The sequence below is a fragment of the Neophocaena asiaeorientalis genome, unplaced genomic scaffold (assembly GCF_003031525.2).
Source record: "Neophocaena asiaeorientalis asiaeorientalis breed wild unplaced genomic scaffold, Neophocaena_asiaeorientalis_V1.1 scaffold151, whole genome shotgun sequence".
NCBI lineage: Eukaryota > Metazoa > Chordata > Mammalia > Artiodactyla > Phocoenidae > Neophocaena > Neophocaena asiaeorientalis.
In genome coordinates, this window is record NW_020175490.1 from 4,498,142 (window position 1) to 4,519,027 (window position 20,886).

At 36.5% G+C, this 20,886-nt stretch overlaps 1 protein-coding gene across 1 annotated transcript in view; it reads left to right on the plus strand.

The window, feature by feature from the left end:
• Window positions 1-20,886, plus strand: part of GUCY1A2 (guanylate cyclase 1 soluble subunit alpha 2) — a 395,366-nt gene that overhangs the window by 244,439 nt on the left and 130,041 nt on the right. The window contains exon 6 of the mRNA XM_024768900.1: window positions 2,989-3,132. Within this exon, the coding sequence (XP_024624668.1) occupies window positions 2,989-3,132 (144 nt within the window). The remainder of the gene's footprint in view (window positions 1-2,988; window positions 3,133-20,886) is intronic.

The following is a 20,886-nucleotide window of genomic DNA, read 5'->3' on the forward strand; positions in this document are numbered from 1 at the left end:
TTACTTGCACTTTACAGACATCTAGCTATTTGAAATTTTCTAAGCGATCACATATTCATTCATGTTCTCATTAGTACTATTCACCAGATATTTCTGATCCTTCTCTGAGCACAAGTTTGGTTGCATTTTCCCATCTCCTTTATGTTAAACATGGTCACGTGACTTGCTTTGACGAATGAATCATGACAAAATGCCATATATGTCACTTATGGGAGGAAGCTTTAAGAGCTAGTGTATAATCAGAACCTCTTTTCTTCTGACATGGCAACCAGCTTCAGATGAGGAGATTCTATTGGCACTGTCCCTGGAGTGAAGAGATGTGGCACAATGTTTCTCTCCTCTACCCCAATCCCCTAATCCCCATAAATATGCAACATGAATCAGAAAAAAACCTTTGCTATTTTAGAGCATTACGATTTGCAGGTTGTATTGTTACTGCAGCATAATCTAGCCTGCCATGATGACAACATCTTTTAGAATTTTTTTTTTTATGTCGCGTGTTTAAGAATAATTGTGAAAATTCTACATCTTAATCTATGGGCTTTTTGCTGTCTATTTCTTACCTAGCTTTTGATCCTATTGTTTCTGATAGCTAGTCTGGATTTAAATATTTGGAAACTAAATGTTATGTAATCTTACAGGAATGGATTTTAATGTGAGTTTCTTATATTTATGTTGTGTACTTAATTTGATTTTTTTTTTGTCATTTGCTAACATATTGGTCCATCTTCTCCATACTATTACATTATATATACCTAAGGAGAAAGTACAACATATAACTAACTAATCTTTATATATGCCTGTGGTACAAATTCTAGAAATACACATTTAGTGGTATGCAGTAAATTTTTACTGAAATGATAGTGGAGTTAATACTGATGAGAAGTTTGATAATGATAGAGACTCCAAGAAAAGATAATGCTCCAGGAACATGCATGTTCAGAGTGACTGGAGTGCAGTTCAATTTATACAAATAATTAACTGCTTATGTGTTCTAATATTTGAAAATCAGAAGTTAGTTTCAAATTATATAACTATAACATTCTAGATGTTTTAATTGCATAGAAATACAAAAGTATGAGATAAATCTGAGGTTTAGCAAAAGACATTGTGCTTTTAGGGGGAAATGGTAAATGACCACATTTCAGACGTTTGCTATTTGCTGGTTTTCTTCCTCAGTGAGAGATTTTGGTGGAAGTATATTTTAGTATTTAGAATAAAACTTTTGCTGACTCACATTGTGTCATCTTTCTGTTCTTACCATACAATTTTAATTTACATTTTCTGGCCCCAGATAACAGATCCTGAAGTGAAGTTTTGGAACTTCTTGATAGGTCTGAGTGTATTTGAATCATTTTTGATGCATATTTCCTGGTAAGATTCAGATACTCATTGATAATTTTGGCATCTCTAGTTTCATGACATTCATAAGTGCTGTCATCACATTCCCTAAATTTGTGCTCACAGAATTTAATGCAGAGAAGCTTTTTAATATTAAAGTGTTAGGATTCATTCACATGAAATTTAATTATTGCTGTTAAATCTTAACTAATAGAATATTTTATAATTCTTGTTATATTTATGATAGAAGCATCTCCAGTAATTTAGAAGCAATTTTTTCCTACCCAGATCTACATGGTACACAGGTCTACATGTGCTCATAAAATAAATGGGGCAAATGAGAACTGATTAGAATAACTGTTATTGTAATCATAGTTAAATATGGTTGATTGTTTATTCATTTGATAGTTATTTATTAAATAGTTATATTTAAGACACTATCATTAGCACTATGAGTACAGACATTAAAATGACATGATCCCATTCTTACAGAGCTCACTTTGTAGCTGTGGATACATATTGATTATATATTGATACATATTGATTATAATCTATGATGAATGCTATAATATAGAGGTGTGCTGTTGCAACAGAGTAGAAGAAAGGATTAGTTTTGCTACTAAGAACTAATGGAAGGACCATGGAGTGATTCACAGAAAAATGATATTGGAATTGGACATTTAATACAATATTTCATCACTTTTCTCTAATTAAAATATTAGAGCTATTGAACATAATCACCATATCTACCTTGGATAATTAGAAAACTTTCCTCTAGAAATGAGTTGTGCCTAACTTTTATACCATGTTCTATGCTTTGGAATTTTGGAAGTTTTATCCCTGGGTAAATATTGAAAATATTTAAAAATCACAATAGCCATTCAGAATGGTTGCTGACATGGTATGGTAAAACTCTTGACAGTGCCTGTTAACTCTTTAATTGTAAGATTATGGATGGGTTTCGGTGCATGAAGTTCTCATCTCAAATATAACCAATACTAGTTTCTTCCATTTAGGATATTTGTGAGGATTAAATGAGATAATGCATGTAAAGCAGTTGATGCAATTAATGGTAGAGTGTATGAATTCAAGAAGTGTTACGTGTTATAATTATTAAGAGTAAATAAGAATAGACTAGACAACAACTTACAGATATATCAAAAAGTGTGACACCTGAAACTAACACAACATTGTAAATCAGCTATACTTCAATTAAAAAAATAAACACTAAAACGTGTGGAGTAATTGGGAAAAATTGCAAACAAAATTACTTTCCAGTGAAGGTCTACTTGAAGGTTTGAAGGAGATGAGAGAGTGTCTTTGTAAAAAGTCATTATTTGGAAAATATCCAGGCAAAACACTGACAATTCTATTTTTGTGAAGGATAATTATTTTATATTCTAGTTGTTTCTGATTTCAATGATCATCTATGGTGTTAATGTTGATGAACAAACAGGTCTGGGGTGACATGTTAGTATTTGACTCTGGCTGTTTGCAAACTCTTTTATGATTATACTCTATTGTCTAATTGCTTGATTTATTGATGTTTTGATGATATGTTTTCCAGTAACATTTGTGATTGCAGATAAGTATTTCAACTTTGGCTCATTATCATACATTTGCATTTGATTTGTCTGACTGCTGCAGGTGGAAACAATAGGTGATGCATACTGTGTTGCTGCAGGGCTCCACAGAAAAAGCCTCTGCCATGCTAAACCCATTGCTCTGATGGCCCTGAAGATGATGGAACTTTCTGAAGAGGTGCTGACACCTGATGGAAGACCAATTCAGGTAAGCCTCTCAACAGTTTTATTTGAGTAGTAATGTACCTTTAACTGAGGAGGCAAGAAATTCCCTTCTGAATTCTACATACTATAATTTACAGATCTAGATAAGCCAGTTGCTCAAGAAGGAGGGATTACTAGAGATAACTCATAAACACAGGAAATGAACAAATGGAATATGACCCAAAATAGGAAAAGTTGCGTGGAAGACAAATTACTATGGGGACAAAAAAAAAGAGCTAAAGGATTAAACCAAGGAAGGAACCTGCTGTCAGTGACCAATTCAACAACACCAAGCAACAGTGATGGTGAGAGTCAGTTCTGAGAGATAATCTGAAGAGCAAGAAATAAGAAGCAAGAAATTGGAGGACCTGAACAACTTCCTATGGATAGTGTACAGGTGTTCTTATGAAGCCTTAGGTCTGAGGGTTACTTCTTTTTTATTTTTATTTTTTTACATCTTTATTGGAGTATAATTGCTTTACAATGCTGTGTTAGTTTCTGCTTTATAACAAAGTGAATCAGTTATACATATGTTCCCATATCTCTTCCCTCTTGTGTCTCCCTCCCTTCCACCCTCCCTAGGGTGGTCACAAAGCACCGAGCTGATCTCCCTGTGCTATGTGGCTGCTTCCCACCAGCTATCTGCCTTACGTTTGGTAGTGTATATATGTCCATGCCTTTCTCTCGCTTTGTCACAGCTTACCCTTCCCCCTCCCCATATCCTCAAGTCCATTCTCTACTATGTCTGTGTCTTTATTCCTGTCTTACCCCTAGGTTCTTCATGACATTTTTTTTTCTTAAATTCCATATACATGTGTTAGCATACGGCATTTGTCTTTCTCTTTTGAATTACTTCACTCTGTATGACAGAATCTAGGTCTATCCACCTCATTACAAATAGCTCAATTTCGTTTCTTTTTATGGCTGAGTAATATTCCATTGTATACATGTGCCACATCTTCTTTATCCATTCATCCGATGATGGACACTTAGGTTGTTTCCATCTCTGGGCTATTGTAAATAGAACTGCATTGAACATTTTGGTATATGACTCTTTTTGAATTATGGTTTTCTCAGGGTATATGCCCAGTAGTGGGATTGCTGGTTCATATGGTAATTCTATTTGTAGTTTTTTAAGGAGCCTCCAAACTGTTCTCCATAGTGGCTGTACCAATTCACATTCCCACCAGCAGTGCAAGAGAGTTCCCTTTTCTCCACACCCTCTCCAGCATTTATTGTTTGTAGATTTTGTGATGATGGCCATCTGACTGGTGTGACATGATATCTCATTGTAGTTTTGATTTGCATTTCTCTAATGATTAATGATGTTGAGCATTCTTTCATGTGTTTGTTGGCAGTCTGTATATCTTCTTTCGAGAAATGTTTATTTAGGTCTTCTGCCCATTTTTGGATTGGGTTGTTTGTTTTTTTCTTATTGAGCTGCTTATAAATTTTGGATATTAATCCTTTGTCAGTTGCTTCATTTGCAAATATTTTCTCCCATTCTGATGGTTGTCATTTTGTATTGTTTATGGTTTCCTTTGCTGTGCAACACCTTTGAAGTTTCATTAAGTCCCATCTGTTTATTTTTATTTCCATTTCTCTAGGAGGTGGGTCAAAAAGGATCTTGCTGTGATTTATGTCATAGAGTGTTCTACCTATGTTTTCCTCTAAGAGTTTGATAGTTTCTGGCCATACATTTAGGTCTTTAATCTATTTTGAGCTTATTTTTGTGTATGGTGTTAGGGAGTGATCTAAACTCATACTTTTACATGTATGTGTCCAATTTTCCCAGCACCACTTATTGAAGAGGCTGTCCTTTCTCCACTGTACATTCCTGCCTCCTTTATCAAACATAAGGTGACCATATGTGCATGGGTTTATCTCTGGGCTTTCTCTCCTGTTCCATTGATCTATCTTTCTGTTTTGGTGCCAGTACCATACTGTCTTGATTACTGTAGCTTTGTCGTATAGTATGAGATCAGGGAGCCTGATTCCTCCAGCTCGGTTTTTCGTTCTCAAGATTACTTTTTCTATTCGGGGTCTTTTGTGTTTCCATACAAATTGTGAAATTTTTTGTTTTAGTTCTATTAAAAATGCCAGGGGTAGTTTGATAGGTATTGCATTGAATCTGTAGATTATTTTGGGCAGTAGAGTCATTTTCACAATGTTGATTCTTCCAATCCAAGAACATGGGATATCTCTCCATCTATTCGTATCAACTTTGATTTCTTTAATCTGTGTCTTATAATTTTCTGCATACAAGTCTTTTGTCTCCTTAGGTAGGTTTATTCCTAGATATTTTATTCTTTTTATTGCAATGGTAAATGGGAGTGTTTTCTTGATTTCACTTTCAGATTTTTCATCATTAGTATAAAGGAATACCAGAGATTTCTGTGCATTAATTTTGTATCCTGCTACTTACCAAATTCATTGATTAGCTCTAGTAGTTTTCTGGTAGCATCTTTAGGATTCTCTATGTATAGTTTCATGTCATTTGCAAACAGTGACAAATCTTTTCTGATTTGGATTGCTTTTATTTCCCTTTCTTCTCTGATTGCTGTGGCTAAAACTTACAAAATTTTGTTGAATAAGAGCGGTGAGAGTGGGCAACCTTGTCTTGTTCCTGATCTTAGTGGAAATGCTTTCAGTTTTTCTCCATTGAGGACGATGTTCGCTGTGGGTTTGTCATATATGGCCTTTATTATGTTCAGGAAAGTTCCCTCTATGCCTACTTTCTACAGGGTTCTTATCATAAATGGGTGTTGAATTTTGTCGGCTCTACATCTATTGAGATGATCTTATAATTTTTCTCCTTCAATTTGTTAATATGGTGTATCACGTGATTGATTTGCATATATTGAAGAATCCTTGCATTCCTGGAATAAACCCCACTTGATCATGCTGTATAATCCTTTTAATTTGTTGTTGGATTCTGTTTGCTAGTATTTTGTTGAGGATTTTTGCATCTATGTTCATCAGTGATATTGGCCTGTAGTTTTCTTTCTTTGTGACATCCTTGTCTGGTTTTGGTATCAAGGTGATGATGGCCTCGTAGAATGAGTTTGGGAGTGTTCCTCCCTCTGCTATATTTTGCAAGAGTTTGAGAAGGGTAGGTGTTAGCTCTTCTCTAAATGTTTGATAAAATTCGCCTGTGAAGCCATCTGAGGTGAAAGTGGGGTGTTAAAGTCCCCTACTATGAATGTGTTACTGTTGATTTCCCTTTTTATGGCTGTCACCATTTGCCTTACGTATTAAGGTGCTCCTATGTTGGGTGCATAAATATTTACAACTGTTATATCTTCTTCTTGGATTGATCCCTTGATCATTATATAGTGTCCTTCTTTGTCTCTTCTAATAGTCTTTATTTTAATGTCTATTTTGTCTGAAATGAGAATTGCTACTCCAGCTTTCTTTGGTTTCCATTTGCATGGAATACCTTTTTCCATCCCCTTACTTTAAGTCTGTATGTGTCTCTAGGTCTGAAGTAGGTCTCTTGTAAACAGCATATATATGGGTCTTGTTTTTGTATCCATTCAGCCAATCTGTGTCTTTTGGTGGGAGCATTTAGTCCATTTACATTTAAGGTAATTATCGAAACGTATGTTCTTATTCCCATTTACTTAATTGTTTTGGGTTCATTATTGTAGATCTTTTCCTCCTCTTGTGTTTCTTGCCTAGAGAAGTTCCTTTACTATTTGTTGTAAAGCTGGTTTGGTGGTGTTGAACTCTCGCAGCTTTTGCAGCCTTTTTAAAGGTTTTAATTTCTTCATCAAATCTGATTGAGATCCTTGCTGGGTAGAGTAATCTTGGTTGCAGGTTCTTCTCCTTCATCACCTTAAATATGTCTTGCGAGTCCCTTCTGGCTTGCAGAGTTTCTGCTAAAAGGTCAGCTGTTAACCTTATGGGGATTCCCTTGTGTGTTATTTGTTGTTTTTCCCTTGCTGCTTTTAATATGTTTTCTTTGTATTTAATTTTTGACAGTTTGATTAATATGTGTCTTGGTGTATTTCTCCTTGGATTTATCCTGTATGGGACTGTGTGTGCTTCCTGGACTTGATTAACTATTTCCTTTCCCATATTAGGGAAGTTTTCAACTATAATCTCTTCAAATATTTTCTCAGTCCCTTTCTTTTTCTCTTCTTCTTCTGGAACCCCTATAATTCGAATGTTGGTGCATTTAATGTTGTCCCAGAGGTCTCTGACACTGTCCTCAGTTCTTTTCATTTTTTTTCTTTATTCTGCTCTGCAGTAGTTATTTCCACTATTTTATCTTCCATGTCACTTATCCTTTCTTCTGCCTTAGTTATTCTGCTATTGATCCCATCTAGAGTATTTTTAATTTCATTTATTGTGTTGTTCATCATTGCTTGTTTCATCTTTAGTTCTTCTAGGTCCTTGTTAAATGTTTCTTGCATTTTGTCTATTCTATTTCCAAGATTTTGGATCATCTTTACTATCATTATTCTGAATTCTTTTTCAGGTAGACTGCCTATTTCCTCTTCATTTGTTAGGTCTGGTGGGTTTTTATCTTGCTTCTTCATCTGCTGTGTGTTTTTCTGTCTTCTCATTTTGCTTATCTTACTGTGTTTGGGGACTCCTTTTTGCAGTCTGCAGGTTCATATTTCCCGTTATTTTTGGTGTCTGTCCCCAGTGGCTAAGGTTGGTTAAGTGTGTTGTGTAGGCTTCCTGGTGGAGGGGACTGGTGCCTGTGTTCCGGTGGATGAGACTGGTTATTGTCTTTCTGTTGGGCAGGTCCATGTCTGGTGGTGTGCTTTGGGGTGTCTGTGGACTTATTATGATTTTAGGCAGCCTCTCTGCTAATGGGTGGGTTTGTGTTCCTGTCTTGCTAGTGTTTGTCATAGGGTATCCAACATTGTAGCTTGCTGGTCGTTGCATGAAGCTGGGTGTTGGTGTTGAGATGGAGATCTCTGGGAGATTTTTGCCATTTGATATTATGTGGAGCTGGGAGGTCTCTTGTGGACCATTGTCCTGAAGTTGGTTCTCCCACTTCAGAGGCACAGCACTGACTCCTGGCTGCAGCACCAAGAGCCTTTCATCCACACGGCTCAGAATAAAAGGGAGAAATATTAGAAAGAAAGAATTAGTAGAAGTAGAAAGAATGAAAGACAGAAAGAAAGAATGAAGGAAGGAAAGAAATAAAGAAAGGATGGAGGGAGGGAGGGAGGAAGGAAGAAAGGAAGGAGGGAAGGAAGGAAAAAAAGAAAGAAAGAAGATAAAGTAAATTAAAATAAAGTAAGATAAAATATAATAAAGTTATTAAAATAAAAAATAATTATTAAGAAAAATAATTTTTTAAAAAAAACAGACGGGTAGAACCCTAGGACAAATGGTGGAAGCAAAGCTATACAGACAAAATCTCATACAGAAGCATACACATAGACACCCACAAAAAGAGGAAAAGAGGAAAAAATCATAAATCTTGCTCTCAAAGTCCACCCTCCTCAATTTGGGATGATTCGTTGTCTATAGGAGGGAAGGAAGGAAAGAAAGAAAGAAGATAAAGTAAAATAAAATAAAGTAAGATAAAATAAAGTAAAGTTATTAAAATAAAAAATAACTATTAAGGAAAAAAAAAGGATAGAACCCTAGGACAAATGTTGGAAGCAAAGCTATACAGAGAAAATCTTACACAGAAGCATACACATACACGTTCACAAAAAGAGGCAAAGGGGGAAAAATCATAAAGCTTGCTCTCAAAGTCCACCTCCTCAATTTGGGATGAATCGTTGTCTATTCATGCATTCCACAGATGCAGGGTACATCAAGTTGATTGTGGAGATTTAATCCACTGCTTCTGAGGCTGCTGGGAGAGATTTCCCTTTCTCTTCCTTGTTCTCACAGCTCCCGGGGCTCAGCTTTGGATTTGGCCCCGCCTCTGCATGTAGGTCGCCGGAGGGCATCTGTTCTTTGCTCAGACAGGATGGGGTTAAAGGAGCAGCTGCTTCGGGGACTCTGGCTCACTCAGGCCGGAGGGAGAGAGGGTACGGAGTGCGGGGCAAGCCTCCGGTGGCAGAAGCCAGCATGACGTTGCCCCAGCCTGAGGTGTGCCGTGTGTTCTCCCGGGGAAGTTGTCCCTGGATTCTGGGACCGTGGCAGTGGTGGGCTGCACAGGCTCCCCAGAAGGGGTGTGTGGATAGTGACCTGTGCTCGCACACAGGCTTCTTGGTGGCGGCAGCAGCAGCCTTAACGTCACATGCCCATCTCTGGGGTCCGCACTTTTAGCCGCGGCTCACGCCCGTCTCTCAAGCTCCTTTAAGTGGCGCTCTTAAACCCCTCTCCTCATGCACCAGGAAACAAAGAGGGAAGAAAATGTCTCTTGCCTCTTCGGCAGGTCCAGACTTTTCCCCGGACTCCCTCCTGGCTAGTTGTGGTACACTAACCCCCTGCAGGCTGTGTTTACGCCTCCAACCCCAGTCCTCTCCCTATGCTCTGACCGAAGCCCGAGCCTCAGTTCCCAGACCCTCCCGCCCCGGCCAGTGAGCAGACAAGCCTCTCGGGCTGGTGAGTGCTGGTCGGCACCGATCCTCTGTGCGAGAATCTCTCCGCTTTGCCCTCCGCACCCCTGTTGCTGTGCTCTCCTCCACGGCTCCGAAGCTTCCCCCTCCGCCACCCTCAGTCTCCGCCCGTGAAGGGGATTCTTAGTGTGTGGAAACCTTTCCTCCTTCACAGCTCCCTCCCACTGGTTCAGGTCCTGTCCCTGTCCTTTTGTCTCTGTTTATTCTTTTTTCTTTTGCCCTACATAGGTATATGGAGCGTTTCTTGCCTTTTGGGAGGTCTGAGGTCTTCTGCCAGCGTTCAGTAGGTGTTCTGTAGGAGTTGTTCCACGTGTAGATGTATTTCTGGTGTATCTGTGGGGAGGAAGGTGATCTCCACGTCTTACTCCTCCACCATTTTCCCCTCGTCCCCTTCAGGGTTACTTCCGAAATAGTTTTTTATGTGTCAGATCTTGAAGGTTGGAGCCCAAGACTGAGGAAACATCAGAAACTGTGGAAGATGTAGCTCCTCGTGTATTGTTCTCTTTTTGGTACTGATAGCTGTCTGCAATCTCGGATCTACCTCTGAGAATGGATGAGGTCACCTAGCTATATTTCTGCAAGCACCTGATAGATCCCAGAAATGTTTTTACTATGAATTCTTATAAGCAAAAATCTTCTATTTGGCAAAGTGACCTTGAATCAAGGCAGACTTTTTATAACAGTTCATCAACCATGGGTTAAAAAATACAGAAAAAAGCCTCAAAATGTGAATATATTCCTAGTTTGGCAGTATGGCAAAGTAGATACTCTGACTGACCCTTCTGATTAAAATGTAGTGTTAAATAGTTTAGGAATAGTAGCTTTTTGAAAGTCACTAAGCATATCACTGATCTCAGGAAAGAGAGAAATGTGTCAATCACATTATATATATAGATAGAACAAAATTTGAGTGGTGAATTTAAGTGCTCTGTCATTAACAGTGATAATAGGAAACACTATCCCTCCATGAAGAAAGTCAAATTCAGGCTCCCCTGGTGGTGCAGTGGTTAAGAGTCCACCTGCCAATGCAGGGGACACAGGTTTGTGCCCCAGTCCGGGAAGATCCCACATGCCACGGAGCAGCTAGGCCCGTGAGCCATGGCTGCTGAGCCTGTATGTCTGGAGTCTGTGCTCCACAACAGGAGAGGCCACGACAGTGAGAGGCCCGTGTACTGCAAAAAAAAAAAAGTCAACTTCCATTCCCTCTTCAAAGAATTTCCACGGATATAGTTCTCTGAAAAATGACTGCCTAATACTAAAAACAAAACAAAATAAAACAAAGGGAAAAAAATCACACAGGAAAATGAAGTACTATGGGTTAAGAACCAGTAGAAACATGAGATGAGAAAAACAGATCTGGAGTTGTCAAATATCAAAATTATTTGACACAGAATCAAAATGACAATGCTTAAAATAATTAAAGAAATAAAAGAGAAGCTTCACTACCATGTGTAAAATATATATCTAATGGGAACCTGCTGTATAGCACAGAGAGCTCAGCTTGGTGTGCTGTGATGACCTAGATGGGTGGATGGGGCGGGTACCCAATTAAAAAAAAAAAAAAACAAGGCTGGAACAACTAGGTTTGAAAATGAACCAGAGAATTTCTAAGCAATCAACAGAATACCAAAAGAAACAAACAAAAACCAAAAATCAAGCAAACCAAAACAAAAAAACTCTCAGTGGATGAGTTTAGAAGCAGATTAGATACAGCTGAAGAAAGTTCCTGTAAATAAGTCCAGAGAATTAAAACTGGGGAAATATGAATAAAAGAATGTAGGAGACTTTATACATTCAGTTGGAATTATCTCCACATGAAGATAATAGAGGGAATGCACAAAAAATTATTTTTTTTCTGGAATTATTAAAAGACACTAATCAGTTCTCAGACACAGTAATCCTAAAGAATTCTAGAAAGTATCTCTTATTTTTTACATTAAGTACATTAAAGTCTTTTTTATTTTTTAAATAATTCCATTTTAATTTATTTTTTGTGTTTCACATCATTTGTATTTAATTCCATAATATATCTGTGATTTATATAATGGTACATATATACATATTTGAGGTATAGTTTATTTACAATATTATATTAGTTTCAGGTGTATGACATGGTGATTCAAAATTTTTATAGATTATACTCAATTTATAGTTATTATAAGATATTGGCTATATCCCCTGTGCTGTGAAATATATCCTTATATCTTATTTATTTTATACATAGTAATTTGTACTTCTTAATCCCCTACCCCTATCTTGCCCCTCCTTTCTTCCTTCTCCCCACTGGTAACCAGTAGTTTGTTTTCTATATCTGTGAGTCTGTCTCTTTTTTGTTATATTCATTAGTTTGTTTTATTTTTTTAGATTCCACATATAAGTGATAACATACAGTATTTGTCTTTGTCTGACTCATATCACTAAGTATAATATCCTCCAGGTCCATCCATGTTGTAGCAAATGGCAAAATTTCATTTATTTTTATGTCTGAGTAGTATTTTGTAGTATATATATATATATATATATATCACATCTTCTTTATCCATTCATCTGTTGATGGACACTTAGAATGCTTCCATATCTTGGCAATTGTAAGTAACGCTGCCATGAACATTGAGATGCACGTATCTTTTCAAATAAGGGTTTTTGTTTTCTTCAACTATATACCCAGGAGTGGAATTGCTGGATCATGTGTTAGTTCTATTTTTAGTTTTTTGAGGACACTCCAAACTGTTTTGCACAGTAACTACACAAATTCACATTTCCATCAGCACTATACAAGAGTTCCCTTTTCTCCACATACTCTCCAACATTTGTTATTGTGGTCTTTTTGATGATAGCCATTCTGACAGGTGTGAAGTAATATCTCATTGCAGTTGTAACTTGCATTTTTCTCATGGCTAGGGATGTTGGGCATCTTTTCACGTGCCTGTTGGTCATCTGTATATCTTCTTTGGAAAAATATCTGTTCAGGTCTTCTGCACATTTTTTAATTAGGTTGCTTATTTTTTTGACATTGAGTTGTATGAGCTGTTTATATATTTTGTTTATATATTTTATATATTAACTGCTTATCAATCATATTACTTGTAAATATTTTCTCCCATTCAGTAGGTTGTCTTTTCATTTTGTCCATGGTTTCCTTTGCTGTGCAAAAGTTTTTAACAAAACTAAACATATCTTAATGAGACTGCAGTACTTGAGAGAAAAAGAGAACTTGATAAATGACGGAGGTGACAGTCATCAATGGGGAAATAATGGGCTATTCAATAAATGTTTGGGGGCCAATTGGTTATCCATGTAAAAAAATATATAACTGCACTTCATGTGTCTGCACATAAGTCAGTTACATGTGGGTAAATATTATAGGCTACAGAATATAATTATAAATTTATAATTAGGAATTTTAAAAAACAACTCAGTGTTCTTTATTTATTAATTTTTTTTGAAATATAATTCACATACAATATGTTAGTTTCAGGTGTACTACATAATGATTTGCATGCAATATGATATAATTAGAAATTTGACTTAGAGTAGGGAAGAATTTTTTGGAGACTAAGCAGGTCAAAAACTTTAAAGGAAAAATCATGAAACCATAAAGGAAAATGTGGATAAATTTTACTACATTAAAATTAAAACTTTTCTGTTGTCAAAGAACAGCTAAAGAGAATAAAAAGTCAACCACAAACTAGGAGAATATTTTGCAATACATATAACCAATAAAAATATCAGTGGTTAACCTCATCAGTATTCAGATTAGATATATTAATAACACTATGATAAAGTTTTCCCACCTACTAGTTTGGCACAACTTTGAAAGTCTGACAGTGACACTGTTGCTGAGGAGTTAGAGTAGCAAGAAATCTCACACAGAGTTGGTGGGAGTATAAATGGTACAATTTACTTGGCATTAACTAGTAAAATTTAACTTGTGCCTTTCTTACAACCCAGTAAGCCCTCTCCTAAATGTTTGCTCCAGGGAAGTAGTTGTGCATGTGTAGCAGAAGTCACACACAAGATTATTCAGAGAAATACTTTCATAATAGCCTCAAACTGGAGATAACTTAAATATCCATTTAATAATAGAATGTATAAACTGTGATACATTTATACCTCAGTATACCATACAGCTGGGAAAATGAATTACTTCAGGAACTGAACATCAAATGGATGGATGTCAAAAACAATATAGTACAAAAGAAGCAAGTCATGGAGCAATTCTATAGAATTATTCCATTTAATTAAATTTCAAAACTAGAAAAATTGAAAAAATAATGCTATTTTGAAATACCTACCTTGAAGGAGAAAGTGGAAAGTAAGGAATGATTAATACAAAATTCAAGATGTTGCTTTCTGTAAGAGAAAGTAAAGCAATGATGGGATGAGGGAGCATGCAATAGGGAAGGTGGACATAGGGATTATAGTGAAAAATTACTAATTTTATTACTATTATTTAATGTGCACATATATGTTTACATTTGAAAATTTAAAAACATGGAGAGAGAGTTTTCAAGCCACTCCCACCAGTGGTGAAAACAGGAAAGCAAGGAAAAATAAAAATTTTTTTTAATCTAAGTTTAAGTTCCCTAGGACATAATTATTGAATTACTCAAGTGTGTGAATGACACTCCTACAACTGCCAGGAAAAACAAACAAAAGGAATGCTGTCTCAAGTCTGAAGCAAACTGCAAAAATACACATTCCAGATGGAATTCATATCACTTCTTAAATTTTCAAGGCTACCAGCTGAGCAGACTTATCATTTGGGATTGTTTTTCTATGTTGGATTTTCTTTTATAGGAGATATAATGTTTATATTGATTCAGCATTGTCAAAGCAAACTTTGACAATTACCATAGAACCAAACCAGGGAATTGGTTTTTTACAATGTGCTCATCCATATTTTCATTTGTGGAATATAACAATTGGCTCTGGCTTATTAATTACTTTTATCATATCAGAAGAGGATATATCAATAAAGATTTAATAAGAATGCAGAAAGAGAATTCAAAATAATAAAATCACCTTAATAATTTTAGCTTCATTACTAATTTATATTATTTGCAAAGTTTGGAATTTTTTTTTTTTGGCATCTTAATTTGGTTTTCAATTGGCTTCTAACTTGTTACCATGGGAATGTTTCTACACTTATTGAAAGAATCTTTCATTAAACATGCTTGGTTGTTACAGTAGAGTTGATATGTGATCAGTTGATTGTTTACTTCAAACTAAGTTTTTAGGCTTTTTAATATTTAACTTATTTGACTTGCAATAATTTCTGAAAACAAAGGAAAACTCCCCCAAACCTCTCAAATTTTGAAAAATAAATTACTAATTTTATATGGTTTTTAAACCTATGAGGCACCTGTCATGATGGGAAACAGGAACCTGAATTATCAATTATAATTCCTTGCAAATGGTCGATAATGTCCTTGAATCATTAACTGTAAAACTGACTAGGTTAAACTTTTTAATTTTAAAAATTACTACAGTACTTCACTGGTGGAACAAAGGTTAAGAATCCACCTGCCAGGACTTACCTGGTGGCACAGTGGTTGGGAATCTGCCTGCCAATGCAGGGGACATGGGTTCGAGCCCTGGTCTGGGAAGATCCCACATGCCATGGAGCAACTAAGCCCGTGCACCACAACTACTGAGCCTGCGCTCTAGAGCCCATGAGCCACAACTACTGAGCCCACGTGCCACAGCTACTGAAGCCCACACGTCTAGAGCCTGTGCTCCACAATAAGAGAAGCCACCGCAATGAGAAGCCTGTGCACCACAGTGAAGAGTAGCCCCGGTTCTCCGCAACTAGAGAAAGCCCGTGCGCAGCCACGAAGACCCAAAGCAGCCAAAACTGAATAAATAAAAAATAAATTTAGGGCTTCCCTGGTGGCACAGTGGTTGACAGTCTGCCTGCCTATGCGGGGGATGCGGGTTTGTTCCCCGATCCAGAAGGATCCCACGTGCCACAGAGCGGCTGGGCCCATGAGCCATGGCCTCTGAGCCTGCGCATCCGGAGCCTGTGCTCCGCAACGGGAGAGGCCACAACAGTGAGAGGCCCACGTAATGCAAAAAAATAATAAAATAAATAAAATAAATTTATTAAAAAAAAAGAATCTGCCTGCCAATGCAGGGGACATGGGTTTGATCACTGGTCCAGGAAGATCCCACATGCCACAGAGCAAATAAGACCGTGTGCCACAACTACTGAGCCTGTGCTCTAGAGCCTGTGAGCCACAACTACTAAGCCCATGTGCCACAGCTACTGACGCCTGTGCTTCTAGAGCCTGTGCTCCACAACAAGGGAAGCCACCACAATGAGAAGCCTGCACACCACAACAAATAGTAGCCCCCGCTCGCCACAACTAGAGAAAGCCTGTGCTCAACAACAAAGACCCAACACAGCCAAAATAAATAAATAAACAAATAAATAAATAAAATTAATAATAAATAAAATAAATAAAAATTATCAGAGAATATAGCATTTTACTTATTCAGTTTAAAATACTCAAGCAGATTGTTTTTCTATAAGTACTCTAATGAAACTCAGAGGCTAGTTCTAGACTGCTTCTATCTAAAAAGTTATATCTAACTAGTTCGATCTAAAAAGCATACAGAAATATGGTCTATTTATACAATAAATTTTGAAAAATCAGCCCAAAGAGGCTTCAGTTAAGACTGTTTTTAAAAATAGTGACTAGATTTTAAATATTTTATCAATACAATGTTGATTCTACTGGCTGAGTATATGGAAATGCCAGCAAGATGCCTATTTTTCCCCACCCTATAGGATACCTGATTTTCATATACCTTAAACAATTGACAATTCAAGAAAAGTAATATCAGATTTATATTCTCTCCTTTTTGCTTGAGGTATTTACACTGTGATTTCACTAGAAAATTGTATAATTTTCTGCTGTTCTGTAATTTTGTGAACCTAATCTTACCGAAGTATTTTGAATAGAGTTTTTAGTGCTGAAAGTCTTAACTTTTACTAATAGTTTAAATACTCTTTGAGTAAAATAACAAAATGTTTATTGCCTGTGCTTTATGCTTTAAAAAGTAGTGTTGCTAGGAAAAGAGAAGCTGGGTTGAGGACTGACTAGAAAATGTGATTAAACATATATTAGAAAGACAAGTAGCATTTTCATGATTTAAGGGTTTTGAAGAAGTTTGAGTTAATGTGTCCAAATATCTAAGTTTTACTTTTGGACCTCAGTTTTAAAAAAATATTTGTTGAGTATCATTAATAGGCATACAAATTCAAATTCTCTTTATTTGTTCAAAGAGTGCATTTTATATAAAGAGGCAATTATAGAGTGATTGTAAAATAGAGTTAAAAACAATGTGTAATCATGTTTTAATACTAATGTGGTTAACAATCTCAACTGCAAATCAGGGAAATGCTATGAATTTCTTCTAACTGCCTAACCCAAAGGCAGGAATATTAATTTACAATTTATGTGTACTGTAATACATTAAATTCTAGCTTCTCAAGCTTCAATTTAGCCTTCTAATGAGCTTATAGGATTTTTTGAGATGATGAAATAATTATGCTGCAATTAATTTTTAAATAGTTGTTATTTACAAAGAAAACCTGATATTGTTATTTTAATACTTGGAGGGATTTGCTCTTTGCAAATACTGCAATAGTTAACCCCATGAGATTACAGCCCAAGATTGTACTTAGAAAAAACAAAATCTAATCATTTGATAACCTGATTAATTCTCTATGATTCTTTGATAGTTGTTTGTTTATACAATTATAATTAGTACTTTTCATCTTGAAGTGTGTATACTCATTTGAAATGTTCTACCTCCAGAATTTATATCTAAGGAGAAAAACCTATGGGGTCAGAAAGAACTACATAGGCATTTTATGAACTCACAATTAAGATACTGAACTCAGTTACCCTCATTTCTCATGTGTATCCAATAGACACATTTGAATTTACTTTTCATATCCTAGATAACGCATATAGTGGCAGTTTTAGTAAACCACTGTTTTATTGTAGCAATAATACACAAAAACACTTCATAATACTACTGGTAAAATTTATGGCCAACTATGCTTTTAATAGATCTATACTGTATAGTGAATTTATTCAGTACTAGAAATGTGTTTGTGTTTTTAAAAAAGAACGTGTTTAAATTATTTTTTCACTAAGAGTTTACCAGTAGATAGGATTATAACAGATTGTCTTCTGTAGTTTGCCTCTGTTTAATTATCAGAGCTTGAGTCTTATATACTCTCCTCAGATGTATCTTCTAACTCACTAATACCTCAGCTGGTTATGAAAATCATTTGTTAAACCCATCCACTTAATACTTAATGTTGATTATAGCAGTTTATAGCTGTTTTTAAATATAAATTTATTTATTTTTAGCTGTGTTGGGTCTTCGTTGCTGTACGTGGGCTTTCTCTAGTTGCAGTGAGTGGGGACTACTCTTTGTTGCGGTGCACGGGCTTCTCATTGCGGTGGTGTCTCTTGTTGTGGAGCACAGGCTCTAGGCACGTGGGCTTCAGTAGTTGTGGCTCACGGGCTCTAGAGCACAGGCTCAGTAGTTGTGGACGTGGGCTCAGTTGCTCCACAGCATGTGGGATCTTCCCAGACTAGGGCTCAAACCCATGTCCTCTGCATTGGCAGACAGATTCCTTAACCACTGTGCCACTAGGGAAGTCCTATACCTATTTTTTAAATTTCCATTTATCTGACAAAATTTTTATATTGCTTTTATTTATATCCTTGAATATATCAACCATAATTAATTTAAACTCTTTGCTTGATAAATTCATTCTCTAGAGCTTCTGTGGTCTATTACACTGTCTGTTCTTTCAGTTAATGTTTAGTCATGTTACTTGTCTCCTGTGTGTCTATTTATTATTATTTTTTGTTTGGGTTCTGGAGATTGTATATAAAAAATTATAGAAATAACTTTAGACCTTGAATGATATTACCCTCCTGTAGGGAAGTTTTATGTGTGCTTCTAGTGGGAATGATTGATAGGAGCTCTCTAGCAATCAGGAATCAGATGATTTAACACTGAGTTTAAGTCTCTCTGAGGGCCAGTTTACTTCTGATTCACCTGATGTTTTTGGAATTACTTATACCTGTGGTGTTGCTGGTTACAGTCTCATCTCAAAGTATAGAGGATTTTATTAAGGCCTTCCCCTTGGCAATCCTTGGACTCTAATTTTTGTCCCCGTTGTCAAAAGCACTGCTCAGTTTCTCAACCTCTCAGTCACTTCTGAGGTCAGAAGATGCCATAATGGAAAAGTGCTCTCAAATTTAGTGCTCACCTCACCTCAGGTTCATCTCCCCCAATCTTTTTTTTATTGTCTTGTGAGCTGACCTACAGAGGGCTTTGTTCAAATTATACAATATGCTCTTACTAAAACCAAGCAGAGCCCTATGTAACAAAGCAGGACCCTATGAGGCCTTCTGGGGACAGACCCCTCCCCCATATCCTCTGCTTTAACTCCTCTCTGAAGTACCTAGATAACAATATCTATGCACATCTTCTGAGTTGTTTTACAGATGATAAAATCCCCATTAGGTGGAAGACATTAACTATTTGGTGACCAGGAGTGCATAGCCCCCAGGCTTACTGAAGCTTAAGGATTGACAATTTAAACCCTGTAGAACTGCCCTGTTACCTCACAATCAATCAGAGAATTGTGTGTGAGCTGATCACATACCCTGTGACCCTCTCCCTCACCTGCCCTTTAAAAGTGTTTCCCTGAAACCCATCTGCGAGTAGGTGTTGTGAGAACTAACTGCCCTGGACTACTTGCTTGGTACCCTGTGATAAAGCTGCACTTTCCTTCGCCACAACACGGTGTCAGTAGATTGACTTTACTGCATGCAGGCAAGGGGACCCAAGTTTGGTTTGGCAACACCTGCAGGACCTTCCCAGGGACAGATGCCCCCACACACCCCCTGCCTCTTGTTTATAGAAAAGCTTTAGTATCCTAGGCTTTCCCTGAATTCTAAAGAGCAAATTTAGTCAGAAAAGTGAAAAAATGCAGAAACAAAGGAAAACAATCAGGCAAGACAAAATAATAATAGTTTAGCCATCAAATAAAGTCAAGGACCTTTAGTTCCTCCTCAAGGGCTATTGATAATATCTTGAGACATATTCTTGAGTTGTTTTGCAGATACTAAAACCCCCACCTGATGGAAGAAGTTAAGTGCATGCTGACCACCAGTACTTAGACCCCAGACCTGTTGGAGCCAGAAAACTGATAATTGAGATTCCTGAAATATCACCCTATTACCGCAACGTCAACCAATCAGAGAATTGTGCACAAGTTGATCACATACCCCAGGACCCTCACAATGTCTTTTAAAACCCTGCCCCAGAAGTCATTGAGGAGTTTGTGTCTTTTGAGCATTAGCTGCATGCTCTCCTTGCTTGGCACCTTACAATAAAATCGGTACTTTCCTTCACCACGACCTAGTGTCAGTAGATTGGCTTTGCTGCACATTGGGCAAATGGACCCAAGTTTGGTTTGGTAACATTACTAGAAATGCAATTTCAAAGTGATGTATATTTTTTACGAGCTTTATCTTACTGAGTAGATTCATTCTCACTAATCTACATTTATGCCTATTTTCAACCCAAGTCACAGATGAAATTATCTTTAAACAGAAAAGAGAAAAACATCTTAACTGCATTGAAACTAGCTACTGCAGAATATTGATCGATAACATCAATTGAAGCACTGAACCATATGCCAGGCAGTCACTGTACCAAGTGCTTTCCATGTAATAACTTTTAAATTTCACAATAATTCTATGAAGGAAGTATTGCTATTATTTTCATTTTAACAAGTGAAGAAAAGAAGAATTAAAAACAAACCTGAGAGTTCCTAATAAGTACACTCTATATAGACTTATTAAATAAATACAGGTTAAATCTCATATTGTGAAATTTTCCCTATTGCTTTGAATATTCCATTATTTAGTAAGTTAGACTTTTCATGGCTTTAGTCTTCAGGAAAATTTAAATTTATATTAGGTGTCCTCTTTAAGAGAATGGAAGTAAGTAATCTATTTTAAAAATATTCCATTCAAAATGATTAATTTTTTAAATTAGAAAGACAGAGAGATATATTCAATTATGTGTGTATTGGAGGGGAATGGATGTTATTCCATTGTTACTTTGAAAATTGCAATCACCAGCTAGACTGAGTGGGAGCATATATTAACCAT